Source organism: Denticeps clupeoides, chromosome 9 (genome assembly GCF_900700375.1).
Source record: "Denticeps clupeoides chromosome 9, fDenClu1.1, whole genome shotgun sequence".
Lineage (NCBI taxonomy): Eukaryota > Metazoa > Chordata > Actinopteri > Clupeiformes > Denticipitidae > Denticeps > Denticeps clupeoides.
The window spans coordinates 13,898,364-13,924,197 of record NC_041715.1 but is presented as its reverse complement, the minus strand read 5'-3'; the positions used below and the strand labels follow the sequence as shown (position 1 = coordinate 13,924,197).

General features: G+C 45.4%; 1 protein-coding gene across 9 annotated transcripts in view; it reads left to right on the top strand.

Annotated features, from left to right (window-relative positions):
• tns1b (tensin 1b) overlaps positions 1-25,834 on the top strand; it is a 152,792-nt gene that overhangs the window by 30,087 nt on the left and 96,871 nt on the right. For 4 of the 9 annotated variants that reach the window (XM_028990927.1, XM_028990933.1, XM_028990934.1 and 1 more), the window contains exon 2: positions 21,517-21,631. In XM_028990927.1, coding sequence (XP_028846760.1) covers positions 21,517-21,631 — 115 coding nt within the window. Of the gene's footprint in view, positions 1-5,003; positions 5,391-21,516; positions 21,632-25,834 lie in introns of those variants that run through there. The other 5 variants (XM_028990931.1, XM_028990930.1, XM_028990926.1 and 2 more) reach the window with 2 other exon arrangements.

Sequence of the window (25,834 nt, the reverse complement as noted above, 5' to 3'; positions counted from 1 at the left end):
GTGTTAGTTGTTTTCAGTTCCGGCCATCGCCACACGCCTGCGGGTTTGTTTTTTTCAGGTGTCTGACTGCTAAAAGACAGAAGCTCTTTTCTTTTATTATTATTAGCATCAGAATTATTTAGCACGAAGACAGAACAGTGTTTAAAGTGAATACCCAGTAGGCTGGTAGTAGCCTAGTGGGTACCACACTCACATATGAACCAGAAGACCCAGGTTCAAACCCCACTTACTACCATTGTGTCCCTGAGCAAGACACTTAACCCTGAGTGTCTCCAGGGGGGGACTGTCCCTGTCACTACTGATTGTAAGTCACTCTGGATAAGGGTGTCTGATAAATGCTGTAAATGTAAATGTTTTAGAGATTCAAGTTAGTGAATCTCTTTCTAGATATCTATAAGACTGTTCGATTCATACAAGTCATTTAAAAGTAATAATATCAGTAACAAAATACAGTCTTGATGGGTACACTGGCATAAAGTCTTCATGCAGCGTTTATGGAGCCGTGGTAGAACAAACTAAATTACTTTGAGTTCACTCTCAGTTCACATTGTGAACATAAAGTGGTTTTAATAATAACTCTCATATGCAGAGAAAGAATCCACATGCAGCATAACACATGAAACACACGTTCATCCCGACAGGGGAGTGTCGGCACTAATCACCCTGCTTTTAACTCTGAAGCAGCTGAGGGTGACAGGACCCAACACACAGGTGGCCACACAATGGGTGCCACCTGGTAAACCAGGAGCGACACAGCATTACACTTGCAGTGAGTCTTGGTTTTCAGGGGAAGTGGATGTTGGAGTACAGGCCCACCAGTCCCCCATCTCACTGGCCAGGATGAAAATGTGCACACAAATGTGAGTAGTAGTCTATGACCATGAAAGTCCATGTCACACCCAAATTCTAATTAAAATTTTATTTGTCACATACACAGTCATGAATGGTACGATATGCAGTGAAATGCTTTTGCAAGTATTCAAGTGAACCAAATATTGCAAACATAACCAAATATTACAGTTTTATGTTTTTAAAAACAAAATATGTGTAACCCTGTACCCTGTCCTATAGCCATATGAAATGAAACTTGTTTTATTACAATTTTACTAAAAGAAACCCACGACTGTTAAAACCAGAGCACCCTGTAGCTGTGCTGCTGATTTGTGGTACCATCACACACGAAAACTACACTGGCCAAGCAAAGGATAAAGGCTTCCATCATCAGATTTTTTTTATTTTTTATGAAAGGCATGACGAGAAGGTGCATTGTACTCTCAGTGATTAACATCCCTGGGAGCATCTCTCTCTTTCTGCTTCTGTGGCCCACCGAGGCTCATAAATTACTTTGTCTCCACAGCGCTACTGTCTGACTGTGACATCTTTGTGGCTTCCTTTGGAAAATGATACGGCTTCTCCTCATTTGGACAGCTTTTTGCCATGCTGTAGCCTCTGGTGTCCTTTAAGCTGTGTTTATTTATCTATTTTACTTTTACTTGCATAAACCCATAGCCTTATGGGTATCTTTTTATTGTCACAATAATAGACCTTGCTTTTAAAAAAAGTTTTTGTCTTTCACCCCATTAAAACCATTGAGCCATTAATGGACCTTTTTGTGTTTTCTCAAGTGTTCCTCAATGCCATGACAGACAGGCAGGGTTTATATTACCAGACCACACTGTTTGGACAGGGGGCTGAAAGTGCCCACTAGGGGCTGCTGTGGCTACTTTGGTTTGCCGCTGACTACATGGTGCTGAGTGGGCGTTGAACGTTTTTGTTTAGAGGTTGTACATTCGACATGCACAGTGGTTAGAGGAAGCTGCCGAGCCCTGTGTTTTCTAGGAATGGAGCAGCTTCCTTTTTCCCTGTTGGAAGTGTCTGCAACCATTAAATGGGCAGTGATGCTCTTTTAGTGTACCCAGTTCTTCTCACTCTTGCAGCGAGTGTCCAGTTCAGATCAAAGTTCAGTTCAGTGTATGTCCTTTATAAGTGTTGCCAGATTGAGAGGGATATTTTTTGGTGGAACAAATTGTGTGTCAATTAATTGCTCATTTAAGTCTCTGACTCGGTCACTCACTGTCCTTAACCTTTCTGTCCAGGTACTTGGGATGGCAGCTGCTTGAGCCCATCCCAGTACACACACCATTTGCTCACACACTCACACATACGGTCAATGTAGTCCACTTACTGCGAATGGGAGGAAACCAGAGATCCCAGAGGAAACCCACCCCAACATGGGAAGAGCATGCAAGCTGACCCGTTGCTGACTGCTGCGCCACCATGCATCACTGTGAACATAAAATTATTTAGACAATGATGATTTTGTTTGATCAAATTTTGGACAATTTTTGATCAGAAACAAACAGGTGTCTGGCAACAATGGTCTTTACCCAGGTGATACTGTATAAACAGTAGGTGGCCCTGTTCCTGCCTGAATGCCACCATCTGGAGGTTTCCTTGCTTTTTTTATTTGAGTGTGTGTATAACTCTAACTCCCTTTGTTATAGAAGGTAACAGTGTAGTACAATATTCATTTGATTAGAAAAATAATTAATACACATTTATTATAAAAAGCACATATTTATTATACTTTAGCTCTGGAGAGACTGGGGCAATATTTCCTCTTTTACATATTTCTTAATTGATAGGCTTGCGTCTGTGTATATGTATAAATGGAGCCACCAAGGTGGCACTGAGCAAAGTATTGTCTCCACACACTGCTCCCTGGGTGCCTTTCATGGCTGCCCACTGCTCACCGAGGGTGATGGTTAAAAGCAGAGGACACATTTCATTGTGTCACCGTGTGCTGTGCTGCAGTGCATCACAATCACTTCACTTCCACTTTACTTTGAAACTGCTAACCACATTATTATTATTTCAAACACCTACTGATCACAACTGTATCAAGTCAAAATGTCTATTAGCTGAAATTGGTCAAAAATTGAAACATGCAAAATAGTAGCCTAGCGGGTAACACATTCGCCTATGAACCAGAAGACCCAGGTTCAAACCCCACTTACTGCCATTGTGTCCCTGAGCAAGACACTTAACCCTAAGTTGCTCCGGGGGGGGGGGGGGGGGGGGGGGGGGGGGGGGGGGGGGGGGGGCTGTCCCTGTAACTACTGATTGTAAGTCCCTCTGGATAAAGATGTCTGATAATTGCTGTAAATTTAAAAATGTAAATTACAATAATGAAAAAGTTTTTATTATAAACTAATAAAAAAAAACAGGTTTGTAACTACCAAAGGGTTCCACTGCTAAAACATAACGAAGTGTTACTTCTACTAGGATTTCCTTGTTTGGTGAGATTTGGTTGCTCTGATCATCTAATCGTTGGCACCCTGGCCAATGTACATGCAGGCGTAGTGATGTCAGTGCTGAAACGGGAGATCTCTCAGGTCAAGCTGTTGGTTTCGCCCAAGCTGTTTTGACAGTGGACGGCGTCCCAGGCTCCCACTGGTTCCCTAGTACCAGACAGATGTGAACATTACATAATGTTCCAATATTTTTTTTGCGTTGACAAATTGGCAGATTTGAACAATTAACCAGGGTGGCCTCTGGAAGGCTTGAGCAGACGGCTTACGATCAGAAACCCGACTCGCGTAAACACCTTGCTTTCTCTCTCAGAGCGGTTAAATGAATATGATATGCACATTAATAATTCTTGGGAAAAAGAAGCGGAGAAGACTCTGCTCTTCATGTCATCCTTTTGCTGATTCTGACCCTGATCACCTTTAACGTGTGGTTTCTTGAGGTAGTGGGAAGATATTGTTTTGCCGTATTGTGTTGCCTCTGTTCCTTTCCCTCAAAATAGAATTCTGCGAAAGCCCATCCAAGGCCCTATATTTAGATGGGCCTATCGACTGCAGCGGCATTCATACAAGGATTGATTAGAAAGGCAGAGACCCACTACAGACCCGCCGCCCTCCCCTCACGTCCCTGAACCATCCATTGTCAGGGCCATGTTGATTGGATGGGTTTTGGGGGCGGAGGGCAGTAATCCCGCTGAAACTCCGCGGGCCTTTTTACTCGAGCCCATTCATGGCGCGGCGGAATGGAGATGTCAGTAAACGTGCCCCGAACACGGGCGCGGATTACAGGCGAAGGCCGCGCTGAAGCCCTGCGGCCGCGGGAGGACGGGGTCACTTCCAACCACTTCCCCATTAGCAGAATGTCTGAGCGAGGGAAGGAAAAGAAAAAGAAGAAAATGAATGCATCACCCTGCCGCGTGACACCCCAGAAGCCCTAGCTGCGTCACCCTCCCCCTGAGAATAAAGCCCCCCTGAACCCGCGGCCTAATACGGAGCACTTTTGGGGGAGGCGGGGGTCTGTGCATTAGCGAGAGCTTAATGGGAACACAGGGGCTGCCCTCTTCTGCCGTTTCATCTCCCGAGAAGGAAATACCGGGGATTAGTGACATTACCCAGGACCGGCGTGAGTGACATGGAGGGGAGACCCCCAGACACCACACCGCCGCTCCTGCAGCCACTTAGGCCCTTTGATAGATTGGTTAATGAAACTGCTGCACTTTTAACGCCTCCCGGCAGCTTGTCTTTGTTTCTGGACCCCCCCCCTCACCCACGTCTTTAATTGAAATGTCATGGTCTCTATATCTGGAAAACATTTACTGGTTAACATGTGCATGCAAACACACCGACACACACACACACACACGTCCTTTCTAGACTTTGAAAGCGAAATTTTCAGATGTTTTTTCGGAGTGGGTGGAGCGATTGGAGGGGGTGGAGGTGGACAGAGAGAGTTAATGAAAAATTAAAACAACATTAGCGCAGACATGAGTGAGCACGCTCAGAAAAGGGCCCGGGACACAGAGACTCAGGCTGGGGGGGTCGAGACAGAGGGGGCAGAGTGGCGGGGGGTGTAACAAGGAGTGAATGAAAATAAGAATGAAGAGAGAGAGAGAGAGAGAGGCTGAGTGAAGGAGGAGCTAAGAGGGGAAAAATGATGGGGGTAAATGAAGGCCCCTTCCAGACACCTCCCCCTCACTCCTGCAGAGCTGCGCTGCCTGACCCCAAAAGCTTTGTGAGTCCTTCAGAAGAGGGAAGGAGATAGGAGAGGAGAGACAGAATAAGAGATTCTGAGTGAGTTTGAGTCAGAGAGAGAGAGAGCGAGAGGGTGGGGAGGCAGAGAGAGAGAGAGAGAGAGCAGGCGTGCGAGACGGTGGCAGTTCCATCTCTGCCCCCGGCGTGACATGGATCTGAGGTGCCAGGCTGGGTCTCTGTGTGGAATAACTGGGAATGGTGCTTTTGGAGCAGAAGGCCGGGAGCAGTGCGCCCACTGAAGCCATCGGGATGCCCTCCGTCGCCCTGAGCCTGCCCGCCGCCCTGGCCGGCCGGGCGCGCACCTGGGTCTGCCTCTCCTGCATGTTCTGGGTGAGCCTGGGCTCTGCCTCTCATCTTCTGAGAGTCGGCCTTCTGCCTCTTGATCGATGTTTGGCGCATGTTTAGAACTTTTTTTTCCCACAGAGCTTGTCCCTGTTCGCTCCTACATAATCGAATCTCTGTATGGGATCAGGGACTGGCCGGTGGGGCTGCCTGCCCGCTCTCCCCTGACCCCTGGGTTTACTTAATTAGCATTCTGCTTTGCTAGAATGGAGTGGAAAATGATCCTAAATCCCCTCCGGCTTAAAGCCTGGTCACTTATTGACTGGCTTGAGTATTTCACTGCCTGTTTGGTGGCCTTTGGTGGCCGATGGTGGCCGATGGTGTGTGTGTTCATGTGCTGGAGGGTGATAGACTGCCGCTGTTTTTGAGGGACCTGCTTGGACATTGACAAGCAGCCAACAAGAGAGTGTGTGTTTGCAGCTGCAGATTCCATTAGACGTGTGCACGTGTATGTAGAAATCAGGCCTCCTAAGTAAGCCAAATGTGATTTATATTCTGCCTATGGAGCGCAGGAAACCCCATCATATAGGTTGTGCACGTTTTTGCCTGGCCGGCAAGCAAAAAGATCGACTCACCCGAGAGAGACGCCAAAGGATGCCAGCATAACCCGGCTGTGATATAAAGGTTTGGAAGTGAGGAGGACAACATCCAATACCTAAACGCCAACCCAAGAATATACTTCCTTAAAACGGGCTGAATAATTGATGAGCCGCCTGAAAGTCGCAACGTGCAGGGAGCCGCCTTTCAGGCGTGAACATTGTGGTGTCACTGAGCAAGTTCAGGTTCTGAGATGAATGCTCGCGGACACATTTGGAAGCACTTACTTGTGGCTGCTGACGACTTATTAATGGACAAGGTAGCACGTTTGGCAAACATGCTCGTCACCATGCTCGTCACCATGCTTCCACGCGCTTCTGCAGAATGTATTGCTGCCATTCGCAGATTTGTGGCCACTTACCTGAAGAAATAATTGAGCCGTCACTGAATACCCGCCTTGCATGAAAAGGTCAAAGGGCATAATGGAAGGATCAATGTCCATTAGCCCTCAGTAAATCCATCCAGAGAAGACATGCAGGTTAAGGAGACATGTCTTTGGGTTTGTTTAGGCTCCAGGCCCCAGGGTCCATGCTGGGAGTGCTCTGGGGACCTTCTGATGCAGTGTGACATGCCTCATAGACAAATGAAACAGTATTTTATCAGTGTTTATCATGTTTTCTTAAACTGGAATGAAAGCTTTGACTTTTTGATGATTTTGGTGTGTACCAGCTTATTAATTAGAAGTGTATGGCAGAGATCTGAATCTTTAGATCTATATTAGCCACCACCTATCTGCTCTGGTCCTCCAAGTTTGAATTACTTTCGATCGGAGGGATGGGAGATTTCAGATGTGGTTCCTTCAGAAATTTGGCAAAATGCTGTGAAGGGCAACATCTGGACTTCCATAAGTGAATGTTCGCCGTGGTAATGGATTCGCCATGTGATTTCATTTGACTGCCCGAGTGCATACCCCTGTGTTGGGTGTGTGTGTGTCTGTGTACGGGGGCCCGACTCCGCAAAGTGCAACTCGGACGGAGAGTTTAGAGGGAGCGCTGCCACCCTTCTCACACTGCATAAAAGGTCATTTAACCCTGTTCAGGTGATTTATGGGTCTGGATAAGCTCAGAGGCCATTCTTCTCCGGAGAGAGGAGGCCCAGCCCCCTGCACGCTTCACTGGGCAGATCCGCTCTCGTCTCCCCCTCTCCCCGCCCGCTCCGGAGAGGCAGGCTGGAACTCCTCCTGTCCGAGCGTGTTGCTCCATCAGAAATGCCTTTTAGAAGACCCATCATATCTCTCCTTTCTAGAATGGAACCCAGGAAGGCTCATTTCCTCTTTTTGGTGCCATAGAACATACAGCAGATGTTACACGGCACTTATGTAGTTGTTAGGTTAACTTTTTCAGATAATAAAGTATATTTCCACATTTTATATGTATATTAGAAAAAATACATATGCACATATAAATACATATGCAGCAGTGTTATAATTAAATTAAAACATGGTGAGAGGTTATTGGGGAGAGGTAGGTTTTGGTGATTTCATTCAAAGTAAAAACAATGGCCATAAATCAATATATGGATAATATGTATTCCGGAGTCTTGTCTTGTAAGAGTCCAGTGGATAAAAAAAGGGGGAAAAGTGTAAAGTGCACTTTTTGCCTTTTTTTTGTGTGTTATGGATAAAAACACTAAAATAAAATAAAACTGCTGTATGTACAGCCGGGGTTTAGCCTGTCTTTGATTTGAAGTAATCCTTTTATGTTCCCTGTCACTCAGTTTCTTTCAGTTTCAGCATAGGCTTCCTCTTTTTAGACCTTTTAGTAAGTGTAGTGTCATGTAGTAAGGCAAGTATAGAGGTCTAAGAAAAGATCCTCTTGTAGAGGTCTCCTCTAAGACCTGACAGGTCCCAGGTTTATGGGGTTCATCACATGCATCCTGGTTAGTTCCATTTATGTTGACTGGTCATGCTGCTTCATGTTACTGTTTTCAGGATTAAATATTTTCACATCAGTGTTTTTTTTTCACTGTATAAAACCCGTCATAACAGATGAGTTGGATGCATTAATAAGGGGTTTAAACTCTTGGCCTTTTGTACAGATTGGAGATAATTATTTGTGAGGCTCCTCAGTCTGGGGACATGTGGGGAGGACCGAAAGCTGCAGTCAGCTGTAGTTTCGTGGGAGTGGATTAGACCAGGGAGCGCTAGAGGTGACCGAGCCCTGGATGGGGGGCTGGCCCCGTGCCCAGGTGGCCGATGAGCAGGAAGCGGGACGGCCGCCCATGGGAGTCTGCGCTGTGTGGAGGTCTGGTTGTGATTAGCGGGTCTCAGGCTGAAAGGCACCTCGGCCCCCTCCTGCAGACCTCCTGCATGCCGGGTTTCAAGGGTAGCAGCAAGGCCCCCTTCTCTGTGATCCCTTTGTTCGCATCTTATTGATCTGTCATGCTGTTAAAGGTATGAAATGCATACATACCCCCAAAATCGGTACAGGAATTTGGGTATTAAATTAACGTCTCAGCTGGGATTTATTTTCACCCCGTTCCTTCACCTCGGTACCCTGCAGAACTCCTGCGTTTTCCCTTATATGGACACCTTCGGCTCAGTTTATTACTTGGATGTTTTTACTTTAGTGACCGTAACTTATTTGTTTTCTCATCCTGATGCCTGACCGTCTTCATATCAATTACACACGTCCCCTCGTCAGCGGCTCGACAGCGCTGGCTTTCGTGACTTCATTTTAGTTTCGGTCAATGCTTTAATCGTCCTCACGCTCTCCTCCCATGTAGAGTTCCTGTTAAGTCCAGGTACTGGCCAGAGCAGCTTCGCGGCCTCACAGGACCCGGCCGACCGGTCCAGATTGGAAGCAGGTGTCTCTGCACAGCCGGCGTGCTTATTTATTTATGACCTTGCTGATTTTGTGTTTATTTGACTTCCAGTGCCCATTCTTCATGCTTACCCTAGATGGTGCGCTTGAAGTAGCGTGCTCAATGGAGAGTGGATGGAAAGTCCTTCATCTTTCCTGCTCCCCGGCCTGGGTTTTTATTTGATGCTTTAAAGATGCAGGTCTCCAGCTGCGTCCCGGGGGACGCGTTGCCGCCTGTGTTGAGGGGCTACGCAGCATGGCAAGGCTGATTTATTATAGGGCACTCACTGCACTGTGGCTCTGTTATGGCTTTAGGAAACAAAGCTCCGCCAAATCATAGCAACCTGGAAAATTCTGACAGGAGATTTTTACTTTTTTTGTGGGTTAAATTGCTCTTTGTGTGATCCTGAGATGTGCTGTCTTGATTATTAAATCCCTTTCACAATTTGTAACTTTTTTTCTTCCAAGAGAGGCCATAATCCTTATAAAGCCACTTCGTTTTGATTAACATGGGCTCTGAGCAGCTTCCAAAAACATTAAATGAAGCCAAGAAGAACTTTGGAGAGGTTTAGACATATTAAATGCAGTCTAACTTATTTGAAGAGCCTTACATGGTCGTGATTAGAGCGTGAGATATGAGTTTCTGAACCCCGCACATCCTGTGAAATGCCTTTATAGCGGCGTAATGAAACTGGAAGCCGCTCGCTTGATTTTTATCAGCATTTATTTTTCCTGTGAAATTCTTTTCGAAAGGGCCCCCGCAGTGGATTTTCTCAGCGCATGACCTTACTGTTTTAGTGGAGGCTGAAATTTCATGTGCTCTTGCCCAAAGTATAAGATGATGCATCAGCATCCATATTACTCTCCAGCGCACAAGCCAGTTTCCATCACCCAGGCCCAGCAGATCACTCAGTGTGCCATGCTGTCGTCCATTCTGAACAATGAGTTCCGAAAAAGAGGAACGAATTGTTTGAAAGAACACGCTGAAAGGAAATGTTGAGCAATGATGGATTCCGATTTCACTGGCTCCCTTCAGGGTAGAAGTATCCAAAGCATCCAATCATTGCTCTATTTCCTAGACTTCATAGAAATACAAAAGGCATCAAAGAGAGAACTGTACACATGCTGGAGCCACTTTTAATGTACAGATTGCCTGCGGGCCTTGGGTATTATGGGGGCATGATTTAGCCTTATTATCACTGACGGACTGCATAAAGATGGGGATTCTTGCACCTCTTGAGTAATTTCCTCCTGCCAATCCGGCCCCCTCTGAACTGGGATGCATGTTAAGCTGACATGGGATCAGAGGGAGGGGGAGAGCAGGAGGGGCAAAGAAAGAGATGAATTAGAATGCCTGAGGTGCATTTTTGCCCTAAATGAAAAGCAGGTGACCGTCCCACGTGAAACTCTTCAGATGCTGGGGTCACATTCCTACCCCTGGTTCTGTGGGGAAGTGGAATGATGGGGGACCCCTTTCATGGGTACCACCGGTGCCAAAGAAAAAAAAACATTACTTTGATTTTTTTTTAATTGGAGCCTTATTTTCTCCATAGCTGTACGCTGAATATGGGAATCACTTTATTAGTTGATCAAAGGTTGATCATTGTCACGGATCACGGGTTGAAGGGGAAGGAGGTGAAGAAGCTTGAAATTTGGGACAAAAAGGGGTTTCATTAAACAGAAAACAAAGGCATTTTGGGGAAAACTAAATAAGAATCAAACTGAAGTGTGGCGTGTGACTAAATTGACAGGAACATTGATCACTCATAGCTAATGAGCGGCAGCTGGGAGCGATCAGGACCCACTAATCAGGTGCACCAGCACCCACTATGTGAGCCCAGTGGCCCCTGGGCTTCACGGTCATTCACGGCTCTGGAGACTTTCCTCAAATTGCTTATTAGATAAATGTTCCAAGATGAGAATTAGCATCTTAAATGAAATTGAGAATCGGGTGTAGAGTGAGTAATATTAGCGATGAACGTGCATAATTTGTAATCTACTTGAGGTCCTTGTTGAGCCTCATTATGTAAAATTCATGCGGACTGCTGGTGTCTGCTGCTCAGGAGAAAACATTGAGCCATATCTCATTTTTTTCCTTCTGCTCTTAGAATGAATAGTTTATCCGGTTTATGTGTTTAGTATACGTGAAGAGAATGTCAGTAATGCAAGTAAACAAGCAATACTGCTGGCTTTAATTTTATTATGCCTGAAAACAATGGTGAACTTAAAAAAAACTTAGCTACTGCAGATGTGATACGCCAGAGCCCCCCAGTCCAACTGAATAAAAAGAACTGCACTCTAGATCAAAGGGCTGATCTCTGTCTGAACCTTTAATAACCTTAACAAGCTTCTTCTTGTCAGTCCATTTATTTACTTATTTATAGTTTTTTAACGGATTTGACCGTTAGGCCTGCAGTTAAAGCCCGAGCCAATAACTCATCCTCCTGCCACAAAGAAACGTTGTTTTTAAAAAGCACATTTGTCCAATTACCTGCCTGCATTGGCGGCTTGTCCAGGCACACATGTTGAGTGTTTCTGCTCAGACGCCGGTAGGCAGAGTGTAGCCTTTGACACCCTCCTTGTAGGAGACAGAGACCGTCTGTGCCCGGTACTTGGCCGCAGATTCAAGGGGGGGTGGATTTATGTTCACCCTGCCACCGCGGACAAAGTGTGAATGAAATTAGGGCCCGCAGTGGTCAATGAGGGATTTAAGAGAGTGTGGAGTGTGTGGGGGATGTCCGCGAAGCATTGTAAGCCTGGAGCACCAGCCGCTCTGTGGATAATTGGAGGAGCTTCATCAGGGCTTGGAGCTTCATTGTCTGCTTGGTAGGACCATGGGAGTCTTAAAAAAAAAACTGGGGGTTGATTCTACATCTAGCGATGCAAAAAAACGTAAAAAAAAAAAACATCTAACCTAGTTTTGGTTGTGCTGGAAGATCGTTTTGTTGCCAGGCCAGTTGAGGCGGAACAATTGCATCAGCTTGAGGAACAGGACACACAATAAAACCAATCTCCTATGTTGCCTCATGTTGTCTGAGTGCCAAAAACATAAATGTTTAGGCCTTGTGTGTGTCGGCTTGTTTGGACCGGGGCAGATTAGATTCCGACGAGGGGAAGACTGTTTTCTTTAAATTTCTTATAAGGCCTTTGAAAAGCCAGAATTCCCGATGCTGGGGGTTGGGGCAGGGGGTGTTTGATGGAACTCTCTGAAAGCGCTGAGTTAAGCAGCCGTCGGGGTTGCTTGTTTTTCTGAGCAGGTTATTAAAGTTCAGTCACTCAATCTTGTTCCATAATTTGTTTTTCTAAGAATCCCAATTCGTCAGGTTTCAGGCAATCACTGTGTTTGGCCTTTTGAAAAGAGGGATCCTTGATTGTTGGGCCATTTGCTCACAGTCGTATATGAGTTTTACATATGTATGTATTCTTAAAATACATCTTAAAAAGTATCATTAGTCTTAATGAAAGCAATATTTTGGACAATATAGTACAGATAGTAAACACTTGATGAACACTTATGGACTAGTTTTACTATGTTCCTTCACACAGCAACATCTGGCATTTTCCCAGCTCATTGTGCAAGAACTCCAGCCCACCATGCCAGTCCATCCACCTCCTTTCCCACTATAACAATGAATTCACTGATGAAATCAGCAATCAGCCCTCAGTACCATGTTAATGGCTTTCTTGTCTTGAGACAATCCTGGGTCAGCCTCCCTCTGAGATTCGCCCCTCTCTGTATCCCATTTCTGAAGCTCCATGTGGGGGATCTTCTGGCACCATGTGACCAGGGAGAGGGAGAAGACATCCTTGGTACGTTTTGAGTGGATGTGGGGTCAAGCAAAGTGGAAGGAGAGGGAGGGGGTGGGGTTGGAGGTCAACCACCCCTGCTGGGTAATGTTTTGTGAGCTGAAGAATAGCAGCCTTGTGAAAGAAAACACATTGGTAAAGTGGGGTGGTGTCTGCATTAGACCAGCCCCTTTCAGACCAAGGATTCTGTGACGTGGGAGGAGAAGGGCCATCTAAACTCACAGTGAAGACTAAATAAGATGGACATTACTTGGGTGTGTGGGCAGTACTTGTTATCTTGATGTCAAATAGCCACCCCCCTCTGATCCACTACTCATCAAAAACCCACATCCTGGATGAAAGTTTCAATCTGAGCTAATCATAGCATCCTTCTCATGGTGTTCCCACTGTAGATATGGAGGTGTGGGGGGAACATTAACCCAGCGTGGTGGCATCTGGAGTAAGGGAACAGAAAGCATTTCTTTGGGGTGTTGTTAAATGGGGAACAGGCTCTTGATGGCTTAGACAGATGCACCATCCGCTCTCTTTGCGACAATACTGTAGAACAGTGCAAGCTGTGTCTCATGTTCATTTTCAAAATGGCCATTGCATCGTTAAAGGCCTCAGATTGTTTTTTACGATATTGTATATTTTTAAGGGGTGTGATTTAATTGTGTAGCAACATTGCTCTCAAATTAAACTTCTTGCACAACCTTGATGTTGTTATTGTCCCTTTATGAAATGTTAATAATTTTATTAGCACCCTCCAGTAGTAGTAGAGGCTAGGGAAGTCCTGGTGCACAGTGAAAGATCAGGGTTCAGATATTGTTAATATTCGATTACCAAGTTTGACTTTTGACACATTTTTTTTTAATGGACACAAGTATGCAAAAGACAAGAGAGTGGTCAACCCAATCGCAGAGTAGCATTAAGTGGGGAGGTGAATCTCGCCTTTACTATACAGAGGCAAAGTACACAAAATGGAACACCCACCAGTCTTCACGTCCAAGATGACGCTCCGTAGAAATGATAAGAGGCTTGGCTGATCCGAGAAAACGATGCATATCTCAGACCTTCACACAACAACCTATAGCACATCCTCTGAATGGGCCGTTTGGAGCCGAGAGCTAAACTAATACAGAGAAGCTCTGTGTACATTGTCAAACCTCCCGTTGACAATTGCCAGAAATTGGTAAGCGAGAAACAACGTTTAAGCGAGTGTAGCGAGTGGCGTGTATATGGTGGGGTGTAAATAGATGAGCTAAGAAAGAGAAAAGCGAGCCAAACAAAACTGATGTGTAGGCCTCGTGAGATGTCTTTTTCTGTCCAGAAGGAAAACAGCTTCTTCTCAGAGTGAGCTGATGCAGCAGGAATGTCTCTCATTGGGACTCTGGCGGCCATAGACGCTCCACCTCCGAAAGCTGGGTCGCATTAAGAGGGGCTGCGCCTCGTTGGCTTTAGGCTTTTAAATTTTGTAATTTCACATTTGCCCAGGAGGTTTGGGGGGAGAGCTCAGTGTCACAGAGAACTGAGGTAAGAGGCAGATCAGGACGATGGCGTGGTTTATGAGGCTTTGTGGTGGGTGAGTTTTTTATGCGACGTCTGGATGAGCTCAGGAAAGGCATGGGCCTGTTTGCTGTTTTTTCAGAGAGAATGGAGACATCAGTTTCTCATCTTGCCGGCCATGTGTTTCAGCCTGTACAGAGCATACATCTCTGTGTGGGCTGATGTTGAGTGACGCTAAATAAGTAAATGGGGAACATTCATTGACACCTCTGCACAGCTTCGTATATAAAAATTAAAATCTTGTCAAGGAGCGAGAGCTGGATGGAGACTAGCAAGCTAGCCCTATAGAATTTTAGAAAAATACTGATCCCATGCACCATGGCTTTCTTCCCTTATTCCAGCTATGGCACCATGCCAAGACTTCTTATCAGCCCATGTTCACAAACACACACAGACACACACACACACATACACACACTAATGGGAGTTCAGGCCGACAATGTGAGGCCTCTCATTAGTAAAATGAGAGCCTGGCAAAAGGTTCTACCCTCCAGTTCAATAAAAGGACATAAAAGCAAACATCCCTGTATCGTCCCCTCAAGCTCCTCTAGGACTCCAGTGTGTAGAGGGATGTTGATTGGCATTGTGAGGACATTGGAAAACATGTTATAGATTTTGTTGACCAATATGACATGTAGTTGATAATAGAGGTTGGCATTGGTAAGAATACTCTTTCTTTTACTTTATCAGAGAGAGAGGGCCTTAATTGGGTGAACCACTTGGTCCCAAGATTTACATTTACATTTATGGCATTTATCAGACGCCCTTATCCAGAGCGACTTACAATCAGTTTTTACAGGGACAGTCCCCCCCTGGAGCAACTTAGGGTTAAGTGTCTTGCTCAGGGACACAATGGTAGTAAGTGGGATTTGAACCTGGGTCTTCTGGTTCATAGGCGAGTGTGTTACCCACTAGGCTACTACCACCCTGTAGATAACTGAGAAAGACAACACAAGGCATTCAGCATGCTCACCAAAATAAACACTGTTGTGTAGGGCATTCAGTAAAGTTCCAGGTAACGTCACCATTATGATGTTGTGGGGGGGACCAAAAAGGGATGTTCTGAAGATTTTATATTCAAAATGAGAGATTCATTTGGAAGATCAAATGGGAACAATCCCTGACTGTTAAGTTTATGTCTCACTTGGAACCAAACAAGAATTTCTCACAGATGTCAATTATATCCCAGTTTCGACCACAACCAATTGGGGAACAATGTGTGGACCAATCCAGTGCCCAGGGGACATCCTCTGTTTGCTGGGTACACAAGGGGGGGACTAGATGGTAATTGTTTTATAAATTAGGCACATTCATTAGAAACACATACCCTGTAGCAACACCTTGTATGTCCTTGTACTTGTAAGTTTGTTCATTTAAACAGTAGTAAGTTTTTAACTACTGCAAGGATAATGTTGGGTTGCTGGGACAATTCTACACACACGTTCAAGTATGGAGTGGTTTTATTCCATGGAAACCACATCAGACGACAGCCTGTAACAGAACTGTGACTGACACTCTCCAGGCGTCCTGCGCCCCCCATTAATTCACCTTTCAGACGTGTCAAATCACACGGCAGGCCCACGCAGTGGAACCCTGGCCCTGCGGTACCGCCAGAGCCCAGCGCCAAAGCACCGTCCCTCCCTGCTCCCCTGCCTCTTTGTGGGGTGAGGGGTGACATTGTCTGCATGCGGACCGAGAGGATGAATGGGTCTCCCGGCGTTCCCAGAGGCTTAGTGTCTCTCTGAGGGTGTTATGTACACAGTGACGTCGGCCGGGGGAACTGATGGGTGCCCTGCTTTTGTGCCAGCGAGGAGGGTGTGACACGGGAGCTATTGACATGGATGGCAGTGCCCTGGGCCGAAATAGAATTGTGGGAATCGGAAAAAAAAAAGAGCGAATACAATGAGGGAGTTTTTGTACACCCCTCCATCAGCACCCGCACACGGCTCCCAGGGGCCCTTCAGTGTACACACAGTAAACACCGGCACCATTATAACAAACGCCAACAATTAGGCTAACACTGCATTGTTTTGTCTGAGTGTTTGGGTATTTGGGGGGATAAATGAGGAGGCCAAACCGCATGTGTGCACTCAGACATGATGGGCTATGAGGAAAACGGGATATTTTTGGTGCCGTTACTGAAGTTGTAGCCCATTGAATGTGTTAAGGCATGTTAGATTCTTTAATATAAGCACTAATAATCCATCCATGCTAATCATCAACCATCATTTGTTTTTGGCCTTGAACGTGGTCTTGAGATGGCTGTAGATGCTGAGGTTGAGTTTGAGATGAATAATTTTTTTTTTTATGAGCATAGAAAACTGATGTGAACACAGGATGAAGGAGACAGGATTGTGCTTTTTGATTTATATAGTAGGGGAAATGTCCTTGTTTAGCATTAAGGAACCGAAACCACATTTAACTATTTTTAGTCACAGCTGGTAAAAACCACAGCTGGTCCATTTTTGAAAGATTTTATTAAGAAAATAAAATAAAATCTGGCAACACAGCATGCGCAGCTTTGTAATCGACAGGTTTATAAACCGTCTAGAATCAGGAAGTAAAATGTGTGAGGGCTGGCATTTTACAGCAATTGGCAGACACCCTTTTCCGATGTGCTTTCAGGATACCATCAGTGAAAATAATCAACTGTCAATCATCACTGAGGGCTCTTTCGATTTAAACCTAAAGTAAAAAAAAAAAATTTTTTGGTGTGTAATGTTTGTATTATGCTCATTAATTTCATATAAAACTTTCATTACCTATTTTTTATCTGTTTCTTTATGTTAATCCTAAGGACCTGACATGACATTAGCAATATAGGCTCAATATTTGCACATCCCAGTGACAACACGGCATCATAAGACTCCAACAAAAGCTGATCTTGGTCGGTGGGAAAAACCAGGAGTGAAAAAACAACCAGCGGCACAGGAGGGTGGAGAGTAGAAGCACAGAAACGTCCTTTTTACAATCCCTCGCTCTCCCGTTTCCTTCTCTCCAGGTTACTGAAAGAGAACATAAGGGGTCTGTTTTTCAAGACGGCCCCCGTCACACCGACAGCCCTGTAGACAGACCTGCGCAGACAGACGGCTCGAGACTGAGACATTTTCCTGTCTGGCCTCCCGTCTCCGTTCTCCTTGTTGGTATTCCAGTTGTGCTGCAGGAGGCTCTGGCCTTCATCCTGTTTCCCCCCAAACCCTTCAGTCCCACCGGGACGGAGAGATTCTCGATAAAAACTCCACTATTCATTTTTGTTTTCGGTGGCTACAATCAAATCAAAAGTATGGGGCCGGTCAACTTCATTTTGAGACCCCCGAGATCTGTGTTTCTATAGCAACTGTATAAACTGGCTTCCTAGGTGGCCCAGACGACTTGTGGAATCAGATGAGGCCACACAGCTTTATCATGTGTTAGTCAAAACTCTGCATTGGGTCATTTATTTACATCCAAACTTGGCCACATTGTGTAGAAGAGGACAACATCGTGAATCACGATTCCTGAGGCGTTGTGTTTTGGTAACAGTGGTTGGCAGGATTTTTTATACAGTAAGAGCAGGGCCCGCCTTCAACAAACAGCCACAGGCTGGAGCAAAAGCCCCACCGATGCTGCTTCGCTACACGTCATTTGTTTTCACACCCACCAAGTTGAGGAATTTAACTTCACTGTCCTCGACGTATGGTTACTATTATGATTTTTTCACTCATATCTATTTGTCAGTTTGTGAGTTTCTAATGTGAGAATTTTACGATACCAGTTATTGAAATGAGTCTGTGGAGACTATGAAGAGGGTGACATGTTATTTCAAAGATTCTATTTTTAAAGAAGAAAACTGGTTGTCAGAGTGTCTGAATGGCACCTCTCTGCTTTGTCATAATCATATGCAGCTTCATGAGATGATCACTATGGACTGAAGGAAAAGCAGTGACAACATAGGAGCTGTTGGAAAACGATCTTGCTGGAAAACGGTCCAGCGTAATGTGCGTAAGAGTGAAATGCTGTCATCACAGCCACAGTTCTGCTTTATATGAAACATCAAAAAAAAAAATTTGTTATTGCACTTTTATGTTTTCCATAATGAAAAAAATCTTATGAATCTGGCCTGTGGGTTTAAAATGTCTTTATTATAATTATTCTACTCATACTTTTATTATAATAATAATGAACTTATCAGTAAAAAATTTGGAACCATTTTTACCAATTAGGATCACATTTTTGTTTAGTCTGTTTATCATTTATAAAATTTCAGAAGAGTGAAGAGATCTTTCAAGCGGGTGACAAACTCAGAATGTGGCACCTGGGCGAACCGAATCTCTGCAACCGCGATGCCATCCCTTCTTCGTCTGCAGCAACGGCCGGCTTGCTGTCATGGTCTCTGCATAGCCCCATTAATTGTTTTAGCGCTAACCAGATTAGGCTAATCACATTATGTGGCGGGGCGGCGTAGCCTTGCAGTTGGAATGAAAGAAGGGCAGTGGTGTTGCCACGTCCATCTCGAGATCGCACGCTCACCCGCTGAGATCCTCCCAGGTGCTGGAGGAGATAAGAGCATGCCAAGCTTTGATAGGGCTAAGATGAGTTCTTAGACTGCAAGGCTGCTCTGGTTTTAATTCAAAGGCCGCCTAGACCATTTACATTTGCAGCATTTATCAGACGCCCTTATCCAGAGCGACTTATAATCAGTAGTTACGGGGACAGTCCCCCCCTGGAGACACTCAGGGTTAAGTGTCTTGCTCCACGACACCATGGTAGTAAGTGGGATTTTGATCCTTGGTCGTCCGGTTCATAGGCGAGTGTGTTACCCACTAGGCTACCACCACCCTAGACCACTGATGCTCTACAATACTGAAATACACAAATTAACCAAAATGTACATATTGGACAAAATGACCTACCAGAAGATATTCAGTTCTCCTTGTTCTGGATTGTTTTGTCTGTGGTACTTCAATGGATTGAGGGATGACATTTTGTCTAAATATATTCTTGCATTGGTTTGAGGTCGGTTGACCGAAGGTCATGTACTGATTAAAAGAGTAGAAAGACTACTGGCAGTGGCCAGGTTTGACATGAAGCATCCGTTTTTTTTTAAATGGGTGGACCAAGGGATGGCCAGATTAAAATGTATTGAACTATTTCCATACCCACAAGCTCGTGTGACAAGAAGCAACCAATCAGCTAGCAAAAATGGGACAAACCACACAGTCCCAGTACTTATAGCAGTGTTTCTGATTTATCTAGGTGCTACAGTGAGACATCTGCCAAATGCCAGCAGTGTGACGTCACATGCATGCTTGTGTTTTCTGAGTATTTTCGTGTGAATGATGTGAGATGTCAGTATTCTCGCTAATACTGACATAGTGGTCTTCATGTCTCCTTCATCACTGCGGTCACGCTATGTGAGTTTAGTAATTATCACATATGAATGTAGCATCTGATTGGCAGATTGCTGAAAAAAGAAATCAGCCGAAGTGGTGATTGATTTGAGATGATATGAAATCTGTCTACTTTGGGAACAGGACCCTGGGATTTCCTGCTCAGCCCGTAAATCTGCCGCGGTGCTCAGCGCGAGCTCTCCCGCCGCGCGGTGGGAAGGTCTGCTGAAGCGCTTTTTCACCACGTCACGATGAAGAGATAATTGCTACTTGCGATGCAGGGCCAGTCTGGGAATTCTCTGTGGCATGCCGCACAACATGACCCATCCTAGATTCCCTCACCCCGGGCTTCCACCCTGGTCGCTCCGGCCCCCCTCCTTTGGGTGGTCAGCGTGCCAGCCACATGCCATGGCAAAGGGCTGCCCATGGCTCAGTCTGGACGAGTGCCTGATGGAAAACAAGGACATGGTGCACCAGGGTGGAATTCCATGATCCCAAGCCCATCCAACAGCCTGCCTGCTGCGCAGTTGTTTTAATAAATGTACCAGAGAGCCTTCGCAGCTCTTAAACGCGGCACTGATCACATTCACGTTGTTGTCTCTCCATCCTCACGCACATGGGTGCCTTTACAGCTCCTGCAGCACTGTACATGAACCAGCACTTTTTAAAATGGATCCGCTTGAGACGTTTTCGGCCTACGGCCCGACTGACTGGATGAAATTCCGTCTCCAGCGATCCAAAAGCTAAATGCAAGCCATCTGAGCAAATACGCAGAGGAGGTGATGTCAGGGACTGAGTCACTGAGGACGTCCATTAATCGAGTTCGAGGGAGACAAAGGCAGAAAAAGTCCTGAGAGTAAAACCTCGTTCCAGCCAGCAACCACTTCGCCATTCTTTACATAAAAAAAAAAAAAAAACTTTTTAAGAGGGATAAATATGCCTGGAAGTAGACGGGAAACAGAAACAGTCGGGATGTAATTATAGAAAAGAAAAACACCGGGCTCCCGACAGGGGGTCTGTTCAGGAGGGAGGGGGGCTGCAAAGACCGTCAGATCCTTATTCCCCTTGGGTCTTATGCAAGACACCTGCAGCCCTGAGGGGGGAAACGGTGTGCATGGCGGCATGGCGTGAGTCTCGTCCGGTGAATTCCCGCTTTTTGGACGACCTCGCGCTCACCCTCGAAGGAGCAGGGTGGGTCCACTTACGGCTTCACGGAACCTGTATGGGTTTCTCAGTTGCCGGAACCGCAGATTAAGAACTCATTAGTCCAGTCTGTATTACCAACCTGCAGGCAGAAGGCCTCTGACGTTCCCCCCTGCACACCGCTGTGTGAGGACCAGACAGACACACCAGCTGAATGGCCGGCGGTGACTCAGAGATTCCCCCTTGATGTCTAATTAGACCTCATAATCAACAGACAGGTCTCACCCACTCTTTTCTCAAGCCAGCCTGAAGTGAGTTCTCACAGACGGCTGCCTCAACCTAATCCCTCTTTCATTTTATATAACGGATTAATCTCTCCGTTTCTCACAACAACAGTCTTCGGGCAGTGCACTCATACTAAAAAGGTCCATTTATGTACACAAATAAGGACTTCGCATTGACTTCTCTATTAAGCATTATATCCACTAGAGGGCAGAATACCAAATTTCCACAATTTTGACAAAAAAACCTTTATGTGGTGATAATGTATTTATTAATGCATTATTAATAATACAAATGGCTGTAGTCCGTGAGACCTTTTGACAATTTTCAACCTGTTTTACTAATGAGAGAAATTTCGGTATTTTTCTTTTGTGACAATCTTGAGATGCCAGTTGGTCACTATTCGCTTTGATGCAACCAAGCTTTCCAAAAGCATGAATCAAAACAGACAAAATGGACTCAGAGAAGGGACAGAAGGCTCTGTCCATATCCCTATGCATATTTAACATAGAGCATGAAGTGCATTTAGGAAACTAACCAAGGCATATTTCTTTGTTTGTTTTCTTGCAGCCGGAAGAGTTTGAAGCCGTCCACTCCCACACGTTCAGAGTGAAGACGTTCAAGAAGGGCAAACACTGCGGAGTGTGCAAGCAGCCAGTCAGCAATGAGGGGCTCATTTGCCGAGGTCAGTACGCAACGCCTGCCTGTCTGTGTGTTCCGAGGCTCTGGAGAGGATCTGCACGGCATCTGGTTGTCCTGAGTGACAGCTTGTTGCCCTTGTCACAAAACTAGCCCCTTTGACAATTAGACTAATAATTAACCCTTATTAAGTTAACCAGTGGTTGCGTTACTTCTTCAGACTGCCGTAAAGCAGCTGGATCCCATAGAGCCCTAAAACCCGGCTTTATGCTGGCAGATTTCCTCTGGGTGACCTGGGGTTAAGGGCCTTTGGCAAGGAATCAGTAAGAACAAGGACAGGTTTGTGGGTGTGAGCTGTACAGCATTATTTCCATTCAGCCGTTATGTCTAATCACACCTATCATGGTCGGTGTAAACGCACACACGCGTACACACACTCACACTCACACTCACACTCACACTCAGCGTCACAACTCTGGTCGGGATGGTGGAAACGTCTGCTGTGCAGGATAGCCTTGCTCCCAGCCTGGGGCTGCGGCAGGAAGCCTGTGATAGCACAGCTTTACTGCCACTTCCCCTGCCTGTCACACCGAGGCCATCCCTTTCCCAGCTTCCTCAAACAAAAGAGCCATCCCTGCAGTTTGCTTCTTTCACTCATTCAGGGCACTAATATTTTGTAGTGTATATTAGTGTATACACATAGACTGAATAGTCATATATTTTGTAACAACAATAAAGATCATGATTATAATGAATATTATGAATATCGAGAATTGCTGGTGTCTTCCTCTTGTAAGTCGCTTTGGATAAAAGCGTCTGCTAAATAAAGTAAACGATATTAAAGAAGGTAAAGTAAAGAAAGTAAAGAATATTAATATATTCATTATTATTTTATATTCCACCAATGACCTTGTCAATAAATAAAGTGTTCAGATTTATGGTTTCATAAGTAACAAGACAAAGGAAGTGGTCATATTTCAGGCCTTGTTCCTGCCAAGGCAGATATTATGTGTTTGCCATGTGAGCCAATGTTTCGCAGGTCACATCCATTTGTGAAACGGATGCACGGTATTTCTGGGGGCAGCCAACCTCCCCTTGCTGACTGGAGCCGTCCTGAAACTTCCATGGCAAATTGTAAACCAGCACGCCGTCAGCGCCATGTATCCTTCCTTCATCATAGTGGCCAATCGGTTATCTTATGCCATTGTTTGCCATTGGCCCACTTAGGTATTAGAACCTTCCCCCAGTGGAGAGGATTGCAGTTTGCTTGCTCTTCCTGCTGGTTGAGCATGAGGTATTCAAAATTACATTCTCGTCAAGATGACCTTTAAACACTCAAAACTTCAAAAGACAGAGCAAACATGCATATATAGGTTTATAAAAAAGACAACACACGGAACAAGACAGTCACAATAGCAGAAAAGTTCATATGGTGGGATGCATCAGCCAAACAGGGTGTGGTCAGGCACCCAATTTTCCTGGCTAGCATCTTTGTTTGTGTGCTTGTCGTCTTAGCGCTCCAGTTTCATCACACATACCAAAAGCATGCAGTTGGTGAAGCTAAAATTGGACCGTGAGTCTGCTCTGTGATGAACTGGCACCCTGTTCAGAACATTGCTGGGATAGGCTCCAGTGTCCCTGTGACCCTGACCTGGAAATAATTTGCCTGTTTACATGCTAAGTTAAGGGCCGATACATTTAATATCGCTGTGCTTTATAGCAGGACACTTGATTTCTTTAATTAAAAGGCAGCTTTGTGTAGAGCTGCTTGTATTGATCAGACATTGGCGTTTCACTAAAGACCCAATGGAATCAATCATTCCCACTGTCCCTTTTGTTATGGTTAGTGTAGGAGGCGCTGTCCCGTTTGCTGTGACGGGCAGTATTTCAGCGCCACTTCATCAGTGGAAAGCTTCTGGGGATTTAAGATGCCTTTCGGTCAGTCTCAGAATTTGCTTGTAACAAGAAGATGGATTTCATGCATCGGTCCGTCCATCCATGTATCCTTTTCCATCCATGTATCCATGGAGCCTACACCAGGAATCCACATTTACAACTACATTTTATGGCATATATCACATGCCTTTTTCCAGAGTGACTTACAGTCAGTAGTTACAGGGACAGTCCTCCTGGAGACAGTAAAGGTTAGGTGTCTTGCTCAGGGACGCAATGGTAGTAAGTGGTCTGAACCTGTGTGGTCTTCTGTATCATAGGTGAGTGTGTTACCCACTAGGCTACTACCACCCAGTACATCTACATGTACAACGGCTGAATCGGGTGCTTGAAGTACAGGTCCACAGGGAAGTGAAGCTGCGTAATTCTCATGTTGAAGTTCCGGTGCTGGAGTCATCACGAGCCGCAAGACTTCAGAAGATGCCGGCAGCAGCTGTAAAATTAGCGATGCCGCATTATCCTAGATAAAAATCGCGCCGCAGACGGAAAACAGGCACTCCGTGACTCACACAGACAAGAATCAAGGTCAGACCTGAGCACCTGTGCTGCTCCTTTTACAGTGGAAGACAAGTAGAGAGTAAAAGCATCCTTTTGATTCTCAAAGTGCAGTATGTTGTGAATGGGGTATGGAAGCTGGATTATTCAGTAGTTTATAGTTGAAATAGTCAGAGAAATTGACTCTTAACCAGCAACCACACAGATATACAAACCAGAAGGAATCTAGGGAAGAAGAGAAAGTGGATTTGGGTAACTAGTGGAAAAAATGAACAGGGAACTTGTTTCGAAATGTCACTGAAAATTAAAAAAGAGGAAATAGAGACTTCAAAGTGAAAAAAAATGACAGTTACTTTCTCAAACTGAAAGCCCTTGTCCACCGACAAACACACACAAAAAAGTTCAACCCAGATAATTTAGATTTATTTTTAAGGCATTTATCAGACGCCCTTATCCAGAGCGACGTACAATCAGTAGTTACAGGGACAGTCCCCTGGAGACACTCAGGATTAAGTGAGGGACACAATGGTAGTAGGTGGAGTTTGAAGTAGGTGTGATATTGTTCTCATCTGATTCATAGGCGAGGGTCTTACCCACAAGGGTACTACCACCCACTGGAGATGGAGATGATCATGCAGAAAATACCTTGTTGAGGCACCTTGACTGAACTCTGGAGAGCAGTGGAGTGCTGGTCGTGCTGGTTACTGCTTTATTCGTTGGCTGAGCTCGATCCGGGAACTGGCTATGGTAGAACAGGGATTTGGGTTGCACTACTGGCACTAAGTCTAGAACATTTCTGTGTCATCCCAACTGAGCATGATGCTGGTTTGCTGGAACACTTTTGGTGCACGTGACTGATCAGAACAACGCTGGACCTAAAGTTGGATGGATTGGTTTACAGCAAAAGCAGAATGGAGCCAGATGGACAGCTCATATGGAACAGGATCCAGAACCACTGGAATAAAATCCTTCCATTGCTATTGTCACTTGACCCCTCACTCTGTGTTCTTGGCCACTGCCGACCCTGATGTACCGCTACATAAAGCTTCAAAGCTTTATTGTTTCCTCCTCTACTAGAAATGAGTCTAAATGGTTGTATTAGAAGAACATTTTTGTGGCGTTTCCAGCAGCCTTTATATATTTGGCTGATGAAAGTGACAAATGTGTGACACTCAGGGAGGGACACACCCACCCAGCACATCTTTCCTCTGTTTACAATCAAAGCAGCATCACGTGCAGGAGCTGGCAATTTTTCCAGCACCTGACACATCCTCTCCAGCGTTGCCAGGATATGTTGCTAGGCTCTGGGACAATGGATCCATCATGGGATGACGCAGTTTGGCAGGCAGCTGGGCCACGCGGAGATGGACTCTGGGGACAGGGCTCGGCTTGCTTACGGGAACGAGGCCCTCCTCTGAGCCACAGAGCCACTCGCGTGCAAACGCTCACAGACACAAATGTATATGCACCGCGCAGGCCTTCACTCCACAAATGCACACGGATCTGTAAACACTCGCACACGCGCTACAGGTTCTCTGCACTGTTGACTGATGCATCACATGGATGCATCAGTCAGGGCATCAACCAGGCGTCAAGAAATGCATTGGTTCATGCGATCTATCAGGCTTTTAATATGAATTACAACTAATGCCTTAAATGGTATTAGCAGGATGATATGCATGGTCATCAACTGTGAAACTGTGGCTCTGTGCACATCTTATTATGATTAGCCTAATCAGCTAAATTGTGCCACTCTTCATCCATCATTTCTTTCATTAATCAGGATAATGTGACAGGAGAA